Genomic DNA, 15,228 nt, shown 5'->3' with positions numbered 1-15,228 from the left:
TTCCTCTACAGATACCTACATCTTCTGAAAACTGGCTCCTGAAAGTTAGAGTAGAATGGCACACAGAACAGATGGTTGCAAGAGAGGGAGGGGAGAATCAGCAAAATTTCCCCACCCCGCACAACTAGCAGTGCCTGCCCTTCTTGGAAGAACAACTTAAGATACAACCTAACAGTAAGCTCACAGTAAGTGGCTTGAAAACAGGACACAAAAAACCTCCCATGACAAACACATTAATAACATTAATCACGACTTCAAGCTGTACCATAACAGATTTAACTTTATACAAATTAGTTTTACCTAATACTTTTCCAATTGACTAAAATTATGTTATAACAATTCAGTATTTCTCTAGAGACAGAACACCAAAATTCTAATTGCAATTTTAAATTCTAAGACTACTGAAAATTAATCACATATGTGGTTTTGCTTAATAACTCCTAAATATAAACAAATAAAAATCCTCTTTGAAATATGAACCCAGGCACAAATGCTTCTATTAAAATTCATCCTAAAATCCATCCTAATAGAGCACATAGCCACCTAATGGTGCAGCGGCAAAATGGCTTGACTAGCAAGCCAGAGGTTGCCGGTTCAAATCCCTGCTGGTGTGTTTCTCAGACTATGGGAAACACCTCTATTGGTCAGCAGCGATATAGGAAGATGCTGAAAGCCATCATCTCATACTGCACAGGAGGAGGCAATGGTAAACCCCTCCTGTATTCTACCAAATAAAACTACAGGGCTCTGTGGTTGCCCGGAGTAGACACCAACCCAATGGCACACTTTACCTTTAACAGAGCACAGTTTATATTCTCTCTGTATTCTGCACACTGAAATACAGAATTATGAACACAGTAGATTCCAACCAATTAAAGACAAGGAATAAGGAAAAGGGGAAAAAATTCTCACACAAACTACTCTGCTTGTATCAGCTAAGCTGCTTTTGTTCTGCCTTTGTGTGGCACGTTTTCACCTGCTAACACTCACTTCACAGTTCAGCATTTAGACTGAATTGTTTTAAAGGGGGGGGGGGGAACAAGGCACCAGCCATTTTATTTCTTTTTAAAATATGAATATTATATTCCATATAGGCATGCATTATCCCCATATGCAGACAGATCATGCTCTTGTTATGAGAAAACAAAAGAGACAAGGTCCTTACTATGGTCCTTACATATATATAAGAGAGAGTGACTGGAGGGAAATCCCCTCAGTTTACAGAGCCAAAACACATTTTGGAGGAATGTTGCTCTAAATGTGTATGTTATTTGAAAGCGGAGAAATGGAAGTCAGAGAAAGGATTACACACATACAAACCACACCTGCTACTTCTCCACTCTAAGTTTCCCTGTCACAAAGCTGCTCTTTAATTTCAAAAATAGCAGCAGGACTCAGTTGCATGTGTTTCTATGTAACATGTTGGGTGTGGCTGAGATTCGGTGACTGAGCACCTGCTTTGTATGCAGAAGGTCCCAGGCTCAATCTCTAGCGTCTCCAAGTATTGCTGAGGAGAAAAATCCAGACTGGAGAGTCACTGCCAGTCAGTGCAGACTACACTGATCTAGATGGGACTTATAATCTAACTCCGTACAGGGCAGCGTCATATGTTCACATATGTGTAGTTAGTCCTCTGCCAGACTTGTAAATCACTATCAGCTAGTTGCCGACGGTGAAAAGAATCTTTTCCAGGCAGCAAAACTGAACAAAAGGTGTTTGGCTTCCCTTCCCTTTTGCCTCACAAATTAATTTCATACAGGCTAGTATTGTTTTTAGAGGGTTAGTCATTTTTATGGACTCATTTGCAAGGTTGCTCTCACGGTGTCTGAGCAGCATCCGTTTTGCAAGGAGTTTAATCCCAAGTCTGACTAACTTGTACCTTAGGGCATTTTTCCTCTTCCTGCAAAATGTAGCTTGGCTTTTTCTCAGTTGTCACGTCAAGCTATCTGACCTCAAAGAACCTTTCGACCATGTATCTCCCTGTTGATCACATTTCACTCTGGAATGATCTATTCTATTGTCCAGGAGGGGGTGCCAGTTTGCTGACTCTACAGAATCTTCTGGTAGTCTCCTCCTCTTCTATAGCTAATAAGCTCTGCTACAACTCGAGGCTTGCCAATTATAGCAGATCTTGCAGCAAGAGCATAAGCATTTCTCCATATTCCCACTGCCTAGACTAAATGCTGCTTATTCAGGTATGCATATAGCATTGCCTGATGTTTCAGTTGAAGCAGATGAGTAGCATCCTTTTCTGTGATCTACATCCATTTCTGTGATCTACTACATAGAAAGTCACTTATGAGAGCTATGCATCACTCTCTATAAGAAAAATAAGAAATGGTCATTTTAAAAATGAATGATGGTCTAAACTACAGCAGCTTGCTCTCATTTCCATAAAAATCTGGAGTGGGGAGGAGATTAGCAAAGTGGAAGTCTGATGAGGAGCCATGGAAAAGCCTTCAAAATGACTGAGAAACTGTTACTAGCCACGCTCACTACACCATTTTGGGTGCTTCAAAGTACACCTCAAACTTAGTTACTTAGCCATTTTCTTTCTCTAGCCTGCTTTGAAGAGAACCTGTGGCTGCATTCCACGTAAAAGGTTTCCTCAAGGTGCCTTCAGGTCATGTGCAAAAAGGCTGTACTGGACTAAAGGAACTGCCACTCTGATTGCATCTGAGCATATATGTAGAAAGAGGCAGGGCAGACCCAAATTAGAGTAGAGACAAAAAGGAAAGGAATACAAGCTCTCTTCCTCCCATATACTACGATGAATTTCAAGGCTAAACAAAAAACTTCTCACCTTGTTTCCTCCCCACTGTTATCAGAATTGAGTGAGTAATGCCAGAATGTGCCATGTTCCCCCTCCCCTCTCTGTTGAGGTGATTGCTCTCAGCAGTCTCTTTGAACATCTCTTTGTTTAAGGAGCATACTGGGGAGTCATCCCAAAATAACCTAATCACTGTTCCCGCTAAGGCATGAGCATGCTCCCAAGTTCTTGGATGTCCGCTCAGTTCATTTAGATCTCGCTCAGGTTGAATCAGGAAGGCCCAATTCTGAACACAGGTGCACACACACTGCCTTGATACTGCCACCCAGAACAAAACTCATTCCGCACAGAGATAAAAAAAAAATCAGAGGGACCACTGAACCTAATCAATACTTGATATTCATGCCTTATTTGGGGCAAGAATTCCAAAACACTAGAGGTTTCCTAAAGAACACCTTATTAGTACTTGATCCACTGAAATTTTTCAGTCATGCCTCGGGGTATATTTTTGCCTATAAGAACCCTCTCAAAGAAGACATCAATCTCTTGCACACCCACTCTGCCAAGGGACTCCACACCCCACGCAGCTTGGGTGCACCTCACTGCTGGCCTCGTGCTTGAGTCAACCAGAGAGAAGGATCCCTAGTTATAAGTGGGTAGCTATGAAAAACAGCTTTCCTCTTTCTTTCACCCTCAAGCCTCTTTACCCTTCCCAGCAATAAAGCTAACCACCCTCTTTTCACGTTCTGCACCATCACCCCTCAACAAAGCACCCATCCGACACTAATTTCCCCCACTTAAAGCACAGCCATGGAGCGTGATAACTGCCACATGTCCACGCAGACCTCTTAATATGACTGTGTGGTGCTGGAAAGAAATTGATAGCAATGGAGACTGTGGGCTATGCAGAGACAGGGGGCAGACACAGCATGGAAAAAATGAAGGAGTGGGGGCTAAATTTCACATATTTGTTTGAACTAACCACACAATCTCTGGCTGTACAGACAAAATGCAAACCCACTGTATTTTAAAGTTTCTAGGCATGTTGCCCTCCTTTCCAAACCAGAAGAACACCAGCTTCACAATCTCCATACTGTATGCTCCTGTACCCTGTTGTCCTGGTCTTGGCTGAAGCTGCTTCTGGGTTCACATTTCTCAGTCTCATTATAGCAAGGACAGAGGAATGGCTAGAAGAGTAAGCCAGACAGAGGAAGGACAGAGGAATAGCTAGAAGAGTAAGCCAGACAGAGGAATCTTGACACCTAGATCTGGCCCACAAGCCACCCACTGGATCACAATAAATTCTATCAATCTGAAATTAAAGAAATAAAGGACTATTCTGGAATAAGCAGACAGAGAGTTATATCCTTAGGTGAGTTATGACACTGAACTCCTGAGTGCTGGTAATAGGCTTCTAAGAACTGAACCATTAACAATGCCTGAATTCCAGCTGCAGCAGTATGCAGTTCAGTATCAGCAAATTTCTATGGTAACTGAATATTAAATGAGGCATGTGAAAAGACTTCTACATTTTCAGCCAAATCAAACCAGCACACAGGCTCACTTGGAGTACACTCTGTAAAAATCATATAAGAAAACTGGATTTGTATGCCTCTGAAAGTGAGGGGAAATAATATAACCGATCATAAAAGTCATAATATAAAGTATGTTATACTACAAAGAGGCTTCCTTTGTATTTCTCATCATTTCCAGTGTGTCATCGAAAAAGGAAAAGAAAAGAAACCAACAAATTCTAAATATATTAAGTCCATGGTTGCTAAGCATGGAGAACTGTAGTGCGCTCCACTAATAGTGCCCAGGTCTGAAACAGGACAATGTTAACAATGGACAAAATGCAAGCCCACACTGTTCCCATTGACTGGCTACCTTTTTAATCACAGGCAGGACTTTATCTGTCCTACCAGTAAAGTCAACATTATCACAATAAATCAACCAAATAAAAAATGACTATCAGGATAACATATCAATAGAAAATTTCCATATGAATATAAAGGAAAACATCATATGAAAAGTTCATTTTAAAAATTGTATTTCAATAAGTGGTGATCAATTAAAATGAATTACTTGTTATTCAATTAATAATTATTCAATTAATTATGAATTACTGTGTCATAAATAATGTTTGGCTTTTTAGTCTTCACACTCATAACCCTAGCTTCCCACAAATTTCATCCTAAAGAGCAGCCACAACCTCTAATCAGGTTATGCAGAAGATATCAAAGACTGATATCTTCTGCTACTTTCTTGGAACCTAGTACTATAGTGGTTACTCCTCAATCAAAATGATGGGTGGAATGACTCTGGAAACTACAAGGAAGCTCAGTTGAAAACACAATGGTTAATCTTCTTAAAGTCAACTAATGTGAGGAAGTCTTCCAGAAACAGAATTCTGAGCTGAAAACTCTCCTTACACTCATTATCTTCTTTGTAGACATAAAATCACCAAATGCTTTGTATGTCAGAGACTTTGATTTCAGTGCTGTTGCTGTTTTGTAAAGTAGGAAGGCTCTTCAGTCTTAGGGCTGGCCAAATACTGCCATGGTTAAGTGACTGGGAGTGAACCAGCATTGTACACCATCTTCCAGAGCATAGATTCCCTTCACCAAGATGTGATTACCTGTTACACTGGAAGAATAAAATCAGCAGAGGTTCAACACAGAATCTGAAACCACCTTCAAAATATGGCTTCAAATTGTGGTTAAACAGGAATGCTGATTAGTCCCTGCTGCAGCTAACATCACTGCCAGCATAAGAAATAACCACTAGCTGGGCCGGGGGCAAAGCATCTGCGCCTCTAGTTCGCTGCCATTCCGCTCCCACCCCCACCCTTCGCTGTTTCCTCCCTGCCCGCCATTTTCTTCCCACCTGGCCTCCGCCACCTTCTTCCATCCATGCCATTTTCTCTGGCTGCCCGCTACTGCTGTTCACCACAGTCTTTTTTCCCCACTAGGCCCCTGGCCCAGCTGCCACCGCCATTTTCTTCCCTCCCACCCGTCCCCGTCGCTATCCAGCAGCTGCTCGAGAACTCTTGCGAGAGCTGCCACACATAGGATTAGCGACGGGTACACCAAAGAGAAATATATAGACAGTTTGGATCAGAGGGGGGAAAGTCATGCTCTGGAAGGGAGGAGGTGGAGGAGGCAGAGTGAGCACCCAAAACCTGCTTCTGATTGAGTAACCAGGGTTACGCAACTGACAACATTATGTCTGCATCTAACCTTGGACATTATAGGATATGGAGAAATAAGATGTCTCCCCCATTTCACTTAATTGCCTGACTTACAAATAAAGCATGAAGCTCACTGGATTTAGATTGTATTAGATTTAAGATTTTATAAAACCATTACAGAATATTTTCAACTATGGCACAGAGCTTTCATTCAGAAACAACATAATTCACTTTAAAATCAGCGTTTTCACAACTATCATGGGAATTAGATTTATATAAGTAATTATGCTGAACCTGTAGAAAAAAATCAAATATTACAAAAACTACAAATACCTTGTATCGTCCAATGCCAGGATCAATAAGAAATGAGCGGGCTGATGTAGATGGCTGATTAGATGAGCCACTGTTTGCTCCTTGTTTAGCTTTGTTCTTACAGTTGGCAACTGAGCAGGAACTGGCTTTTCCATCTTTCTTAGTCAATGGAGTAGTAGAGGCATCGGACTCTGAGCGAATCAAAAGCTGAACTATATCATTCAGTCCAACATTATAATCAAATAAAGTGTGTCCATCTTCAAGCTATCCAAAACAAAAACAACAAAATAGGAATCAGTAAATGTTTTTTTTTAAATCTGTGCTTAAAAAATAAACAAACCCTGCAACATTATACAACTGTGTACCACTGAAAGATTTCCATGCAAGGTAAATTGTAGGCCTGTGCAAATATTTAGCTCCAAATAGCCAAAGCCAAATAATCCACATAGCCCACACAGTGCCAAGTGGGGAGCACTGGGAAGCAGAATCCTTTATAGTGTTTCTTGCCTAGAGAAAGGACTCATCCTCCCAGTGTTCCCCATGCACCTTCCTAGACACTGCTGCAGCCTGCCTAGGCTTGGTGTCTCTTTAGGCGACCCCACAGTTTCTGGAAATGGCACAGACTGTGAAGAGGTGAGCAGTGAGAATGGCCACTTCTGCACAAAGCCAGGAGGGCTGTGCAGATTATTCTGCTTCAGTTATTCTGAGCCAAATATTTGCAAAGGCTTAGTAAATTACATCAGAACTGATACTAATGAAAAATTGCAACAAGAGCTTTGAATGTTTACAGTATTGTCATTCACTTTTCCTAATGATATTTTCACTTCTAATTGCCATTCTCCATCTTTGAGGAAGGCCTTTACTGTCATGTGCTTTCAAACCATGCCTTCGGCCTATCTCTATGGAAGATTTCACAAGTTACCTGTGGAACGACTCTGCCCCTTTGGGTCTGGTCAGGTGGAGGATATTATTCATTACGCATTCTATAGCCCTTGTTATGACACAATTAGAGATAAGACGTTAAGACAGATTATTAACAACTTTAGGGGTTCTGAAATGGAATGTTTAATATTTCTTTGGGCAGATGTATTCCCCTATGTCACCCACCAGGTTGCTACCTTTGCCTTCTTGTCCATGAAAATGAAGAAAAGCTTTAGAGCAGGAGGGCACAGTCTTAAATTATAATTTCTGTTTCATTAGAATGATTATCTTCGGCTACTGCGCCAGCTGCGTCCCTTTCTCAAGAAGGCAGATCTGGCCACAGTTACCCATGCCTTAGTCACGTCATGGCTGGATTACTGTAACGCACTCTACGTGGGGCTGCCCTTGAAGAATATCCAGAAACTGCAGCTAGTGCAAAATGCGACAGCTAGGGTTTTATTTTAAGCTGCCCGGTGGGAGCACATCACACCCATTCTGAAAGAGTTGCACTGGCTGCCAGTTCGTTTCCGGGTCCAATTCAAGGTGCTGGTTTTGACCTTTCAAGCCCTTAACGGTTTGGGCCCGGGATACTTGAGGGTCCGCCTGCTCTCAAGGGTTGCTGCCCACTTGAGGTCATCTGAGGGGGCTCTGCTCCAGGTGCCGACAATAAGGGAGGCTAGGTTGTCATGCACTCGGGACAGGGCCTTCTCAGTTGCTGCCCTCAGACTCTGGAATGCTCTCCTGGTGGGTATCCGCTCCTCAGTCTCCATCACAGTTTTTAGAAAGCATGTCAAATCATGGGTTTTTACCCAGGCTTTTATATGATTGTCTATGATGTTGCTTCTTGTATTTTGTATTGAATTTATGCTTGTGTTTTATTTATTTATTTATTTTTAAATTAGGGGTTTTTTTGGGGGGGGGTTAGCTCAATGTTTTAATGTGTCTTTTTTTACTCTTGTTTTTAAATTTTATTGTGAGCCGCCTTGGGATTTTCTTAAGGAGAGGCGGGGTATAAATTTAACAATAAAAATAAATAAATAAATAATCTGGTGATTGTGGCATATACTCTCCCTTGTTTCTTTGTTATGGCATGCGGTTACAACAATAAAGTTATGACTAATTGACTGCCTATATTCACTTTTAAATCTAAGAAGAAGATTTCAGCCCACTTCATTGCTAAACATGATAGTTCTTCAAAGACTCAAGTTGTATTCTTTCTTCCTATTTTATGCCACAAGTCTACATAGATACACAGATTTATTATTATTATTATTATTATTATTATTTTACACAGTCAGACAGGTGTTATTGACTGGTTTGTTTTATCCAGACATCGAGTCCTTCCCAAGGACCTGGGATGCCAGAATTTATTGTCAATGTTGTTGCTGTTGTTATAGATATCGTCGCAGAATATAGGCTGTTCCCATTATTTATTTATTTGATTGATTGATTAATTGATTGATTTTTATACTGCCCTTCCAAAAATGGCTCAGGGTGGTTTACACAGAGAAATTATAAATAAATAAGATGGATCTCTGTCCCCAAAGGGCTCACAATCTAAAAAGAAACATAAGATAGACACCAACAACAGTCACTGGAGGTACTGTGCTGGGGATGAATAGAACTAGTTACTCTCCCCCTGCTAAATAAAGAGAATCACCACATTAAAAAGTGCTTCTTTGCCAAGTTAGCAGATTTAACTGTGATTCAGTCTTATTCTTAGTGTAAATAACAACTTTAGCAAATCTGATCACCACAGCAGTTGATTTTGGATAATACTTGTTTCTTTTAACACTTATATGTGTATCATAGTTTAATAGAACAACCATAGGAATAACAAGAAACAGAAGTATGACAGTGCAAATAGTGTCCTTTTCCTACACAAATCTATAAGATGGGATCCTAAGCATCAAACATAATTTTTAACATTTATTTTTTAATAACTCTCCTATGCTGTATCACAAACTGCTCTCTGAAACTGCCTGAATTATAAGATACTCATTGTGTGGTTCTGTAAAACACTAAAATGCGTGTCCAAAGTGCATTGGATATACAGAATAAGTTGCATGGTTTCTGTGCACCTTAGCCATAAACTTGAAAAGAGGATAAAAACATATTTGTGAAGGATTAAATCCTCCAACTTATGTTCTGTTATGTATGTTTTAAAATGGCAGCCAAAAGGTTAGACTAGGAAACCAGTTTTGTTTCTCATCCCACGCTTACTTACCATCCTACTCTACATGAATTATTGTCAAAGACTGGGAGATCCTGTGGGCTTTTTGGTGGAAAGCAGCCAAGGAATGAGACTTCCACTTGATGGCAGGACAAAAATCCAAAAGGTGCGTGAAGCAAGAGATTGGTTTGCTTAGCTTCGCCCCCCCCCTCCACCTGCCCGTATCCATGAGGCAGACTACTGCCAGACCGTGACAGTATACTAGGCCTTGATGGTTATAAATTCTTTGAATGAAGTCCAAGTTCTACAAAGAACACCCGAGTAACTTTCCACATTGCTGTATCATTAATAGTATATAACTAATCCATCCGCAAGGTTGCTGGTTGCTGCGCAGGCACAGAACCCAAATACTTATTAATTCCAAAAGATCACGATCCAGATCATGTGATTTATAGGTTCCAACTTATTTCAATTCAATTTTCAATTCATTTTATTACGATCAAAGATCAGCGCACAGATCAAATTCAGATAAGAGTCCCAAAAAGTGAACATCAATAACAGTGCATGCATATATAAAAGCATACACATTAAATATATAATTAAGAACTATTACATAGAAAATAAAATGGAATAAGATAACAAAATAAAAACAACATGAATTAAGAGCCTGAATTAATCATCTACGAAACACCGTATGCGGGTCTTAATTGCAGCTGTACAAAATTTGGTCACCAGATGCGAGACATTGGTATATGTATCAGAAAGAAATAAGTTTATATAAAACTCATCAGGAATATTTGGATATTTAAAAACAAGAGGGTCAATAAATCTAAGATGCAGATCACGATAAAATGAGCAATACAAAAGCACATGACCAACCATTTCAACATCGCCACTCCCACAAGAACACGATCTCTCCAAAAAAGGAACCCTCCTAAATCTACCCTCTAATACCACAGAGAGCAACACATCCATCCAGGCTAGCCTCAGGGCTCTTCTGTGGGTTGGATATGTCAGATTATACAGATAATTTGGCTGGTTTTTGCAAGGACTTAACTGCTCCAAATCACCTGTAGCTTGATGCCCAACCTAAATCTATCTAGTGTCCCATATCGATAATACACTGCTTAAAGGTCACTCTTGCATTATCGTAGCCCAGGGGGAGAAGAAATTCTACTGACAGTCCATATACTTTTAATTTTTCAGTGATTAAGAGGGTCCAATCAGAGGGGTGTTCATCCTTAAAGATTAAGGGAGCTAAGCCAGAAGGGGGGAGAAATCAATTTCAGCCAGGAGTTGAAAATATAAATCTAGGCAGAGGACTACAAGTTCAACAAACAAGCTTCCAATCGCAGCTTTTATTTACTACATTATTTCAACTGGCTACACATTAGCAAGATGCACATCATGTTCAACAGTAGCTGGAATTCTATTCACCAAACCATGGCCATACACATATCTTTTTCTTGCTTTCCCCATCTTCCTAGATTTCAGCTCTGCTTCAGTCAGTCTTCTTACTTCTTTTATAGCCATGGCCTAGTGCTCCTTTTTCCACCCATGATACCCTTTTTATCTACCATCGTAGTTTCATATTAAGTTGATAACAGCATTTAGAATGAGTGCTGCAAATTGAGAGTTGGACCACACTAATTCCCTTTATTTAAAATGAAATAGTTAAACAAAGCATAAACCAAAGCACTAGCTTCCTTGAAAATTAACCTTGCATAGCCAAATTTTCCCTTCTCAAAATGTCAGCTATGGACTTTTCACATGCCAACAAACCGGAGTGTGAGGAAGACAATGGCATGTGGCAGTAGCATCTTTTAGAAGGCTTTCCCCTCGATGCAGCTCTGCCCCTGTCCATGGATGTCGGCTCCTCCTCTGAGAAGCTGCTAAAATATCCATGGTGAAAACTGAAAGTGGGGCCAAAAAGTTAAAAAAGGAAGGGAGGCTCAAGGAAAAGGTGTCTCCCACCAAGGAATGTTCATAAGAGGGTGGAGTCTGCCAGCTGCCCTGACCTTGCCTGACAAATACCAGCTGTTCCTCCTCTGTCTGTGCATTCCGGCCTCATCCGAGGGAGTTTTTCTGTGGCCCCGGACCTTTTGAAGAGTGGCTTGCTTGCAGCTTCATTTTGCTTGATGCCAGCAGGCCCTGTTCCACTTGTGTCCTCTATCTGATTGCTTGACTATCTCCACCTGTCCCTTGGGACCAGAAAGCTCTTATGAGAGGGGAGATTTCTGTAGCTCTTGGAAGCATAAAAGAAAGCACACCAGCTGTCAGACTGCCTGTAGGCAGCTGCCAAAGAGGGCCAGCATTTGGTACCAGGCCCTTGGTGTGGGGCTGAGGTCTAGTGGGGAGATTATATTAAGGTAGGGCTGGAGGTTTGTTAGTCCTCCTTGTATTGGGTTGTACCAGCTTTTGCTGGCATGTGTTTGGGCTCTCTTGGGAAGGGTGATGTGGGGTTTGCCCCAATAGCTTTGGGGCAGCTATTACTGTTGTGGTGGGAAATAGACGTATTTGTGCTGGCAGAGCAGCTGGCTGTTACAGAAGGGAAAATAGTAATTTAGTAATTGTTTCCACATCAGGCTGCCCTATCAGCTCTCAGGCCTTGGGAAGGCCTGAGAGCTACCCACAGAGCCTATCCAGCTACCCACAGAGCCTAGCCATGCTCCTTTGCAATGCCAGGTCAATTCAGAATAAGACTGTAATCATCCATGACTTGATTATGGATGAGGGAACCAACCTGGCATGTATAATTGAGACCTGGATGGAGGAGGCTAGTGGCCCAGTTTCTCCCACTGGGCTACTCTTGTTGTGGAGCAGAATAGGGGAAGTAGGCGGACGAGGGGCGTGGAATGGCTGTGATCCATAGAAATACCATTTCACTTACCAGGGCATCTGTGAGACAGTTGACTTATACTGACCATATTTTTGAGGCTGGAAATTGGGGATAAATTAAGGATTCTGTTGGGGTACCATCCACCCCACTGCCCAACTGACTTATACTGACCGTATTTTTGAGGCTGGAAATTGGGGATAAATTAAGGATTCTGTTGGGGTACCATCCACCCCACTGCCCAACTGACTCCCTAACTGAGCTGATAGAGTTGGTGTTGAAGTCAACCAGACTTTTAGTGCTGGAGGACTTCAATATCCACTTTGAGGCTGACTTGTCTAGTTCAGGTTAAGATTTCATAGTGGCCATGACAACTATGGGCCTACCCCAATTAGTTTCAGGATCAACTAATGTTGTCAGTCACACACTCGATTTGGTCTTTTGTTCAAATCAGGGGGTATTCTGTGGGTGGGGAATCCTATGGATTCCCCATTGTCATGGACGAACCATTACCTGGTTAAGGTTGGTTTTATGGACACAACCCAGCCCTGCAGAGGTGATGGACATATTAAGATGGTCCACCCGAGAAGGCTGCTGGATCCAGTATGATTCCAAAAAGCCTTGGAGGGTTTTAATGCTGGTGCTGCCAGTGGTTCTGTTGATGCCCTGGTGGGATCCTGGAATAGGGAACTCACCTGGGCAGCAGACACAATCGCTCCTAAGCATCACTTCTGACTTGCTTTAAAAGTGGTCCCTTGGTATACAGAGGAGTTGTGGGGTATGAAGCAGAAAAGTAGGCAACTGGGATGCAAATGGAGACAAACTCGGCTTGAATTTAACAGGACACAGCATAGAGCCCATTTGAAGGTTTATGTGGAGGCAGAGCAAACAAACAATTCTGGTCTGCATACATTGCTTCTGCAGGTTCGCATTCAGCAGAGTTGTCTCAGGTCAAGAGGAGTTTGATTCAGGCTCCTTCTGTTTCAAACCAGTCCCTGGAAACTATGTTCTGATGTAACAATTTTAATGGGTTCTTTTCAGACAAAATCTCTTGTATTCAGGCCAACTTGGACTTGACTATTTTTGCAGAGTCTATTAAGGTGGTGTCCAGAAATCCCTCTTGCAGTATTAGATTGGATCAGTTTCAATCTGTGACACCTGAGGATGTGGACAAGCAACTTGGGGCAGTGTGGCATACCAGTTGTTCTCTGGATCCTTGCCTGACTTGGCTGCTTCTATCTAGCAGGGAAATTGTTGGAGGTGACCTAGTTAATATCATTAACTCATCGCTGAGAGAGCGTGGGATGCCTCCTTGTTTGAAGGAGGCAATGGTTAGACCTCTTCTTAAGAAGTCTCCCCTAGATCCCTGTGATGGATAGCTATAGGCCAGTCTCCAACTCCCACGGTTGGGCAGAGTGATTGAGAGTGATGGCTAACCAGCTCCTGGTGGTTTGTGAGGAAACTGATTATCTAGACCAGGGTTTCTTAACCTTGGGCCCCCAGATGTTGTTGAACTACAACACCCATCATCCTCAGCCACAAAGGCCATGTCTAGGCCCAACAAGTCCAGTCATGTTCTGGGCAGCTAACTTTACATTTTAGGTCTTCAGTTGTATCCCAGTCTTCTTCCATGAAAGACATTAGTGTATTACCTTCATAATATTCTGTGAAGAGGCTAGACTAAGATATAGTAACTTGTCTAATGCTAACCAGTGAGTTCATGGTGCACAAGGTATCTGAACTTGGGTTACCTGTCTTCAACAAAATTAGATAGTGCAGAGTCAAATATGCTGTGCCAACTAGTTTCATATTCACAATGATGAACACTACTACATGAGCACTAAATGACATGTGGGTGACATACAATATAAAGAAAACAAAACAGATAGTTGTGATCAGTGCACAGGAGTTTGTTTCAGATGAACAGTGAAAAGGCACACCTTGAGAGGACGGGAGATTCAAACACTCTTACCAGGTAATTTCCCAAACATTGTTCATTGCTTAACCATTTTCCGTAATGAGAAGGGTGCTTATTTGCCTTAGCTATTAGGAAACTAACAAATATCTGCCCATGGGATGGGATGAATTTTGATTCATGGAAATGTATTCTTATCTTCTTTGGGAAGGTGTATTTCCAGAGGGAAAGATCCATCCTCCATCAGGAAGGCAAAGCTATACTGGTGAGGTGAAGGAGAAAGGAAGGCAGCCTCCCCCAGCAGATCAAAGGAGCTTGATTTAATAATACCCACTCCTAAACCTAAATCTTACCAGGATTTGGCGGGGGAAATGACTCGACAAGCAAGCCAGAGGTTGCTGGTTAGAACCCCCACTGGTATGTTTCCCAGACTATGGGAAACTCCTATGTTGGGCAGCAGCAATATAGGAAGATGCAGAAAGGCATCATCTCATACTGCACAGGAGATGACAATGGTAAACCCCTCCTGTATTTCTTCCAAAGACAATCACAGGGCTCCGTGGTTGCCTGGAATCGACACTAACTCGACAGCACACTTTACCTTTAAACCTAAATCTTGGGTTATTTGCAGAGGACAGGGAGAGGAATTGCAAGACAGCGGGAGCACTGGAGACTTGAACTTGCCCCACAAACCCAAAAATGTCTTCAGGAAGAAACAACTTACTTCACTCACAGAATCTGCAGCAGCTGTAGCTTGCTTAGTTTTCAATGTCAGGAGTGGTTAGCAGACTCTGCCTCCCAAGACTGTCTCCATGCAGTACTTTACTTTTCCCAACAGGAATGAATAGTAATCATTTACTGATACCGAAGGTAAGGCAGGCATACTCGGTGGAGGGGCAGGGCAGGGCCGGGCCAAACTTCCCCCTGCCCTGATGTCTCCAGTGTCTGGAATTAGAATTAAGTTTTGCCTGCTCTCAACTGTATCCCAGATTACAACTCAGTTACTATGCCTTAGAGAGAGCTCAATGGATGTCATTGACAACTGAGAAGCTCCCGAACTGAGCTTCTCAAGCTTGGAGGCTGAAGAACTGCGCCTATTTGAGGTGACGAG

General features: G+C 42.0%; 1 protein-coding gene across 9 annotated transcripts in view; it reads right to left on the bottom strand.

Moving 5' to 3' along the window:
- The window catches only part of UHRF2 (ubiquitin like with PHD and ring finger domains 2), a 120,079-nt gene that overhangs the window by 88,382 nt on the left and 16,469 nt on the right, over positions 1 to 15,228 (bottom strand). For 8 of the 9 annotated variants that reach the window (XM_053291936.1, XM_053291940.1, XM_053291937.1 and 5 more), the window contains one exon: positions 6,294 to 6,536. In XM_053291936.1, the coding sequence (XP_053147911.1) occupies positions 6,294 to 6,536 (243 nt within the window). Of the gene's footprint in view, positions 1 to 6,293; positions 6,537 to 11,384; positions 11,568 to 15,228 lie in introns of all 9 variants that reach the window. The other variant, XM_053291942.1, reaches the window with a different exon arrangement.

This window comes from Hemicordylus capensis, chromosome 2, assembly GCF_027244095.1.
Source record: "Hemicordylus capensis ecotype Gifberg chromosome 2, rHemCap1.1.pri, whole genome shotgun sequence".
NCBI lineage: Eukaryota > Metazoa > Chordata > Lepidosauria > Squamata > Cordylidae > Hemicordylus > Hemicordylus capensis.
This window is presented reverse-complemented; position numbering and strand designations above follow the sequence as displayed.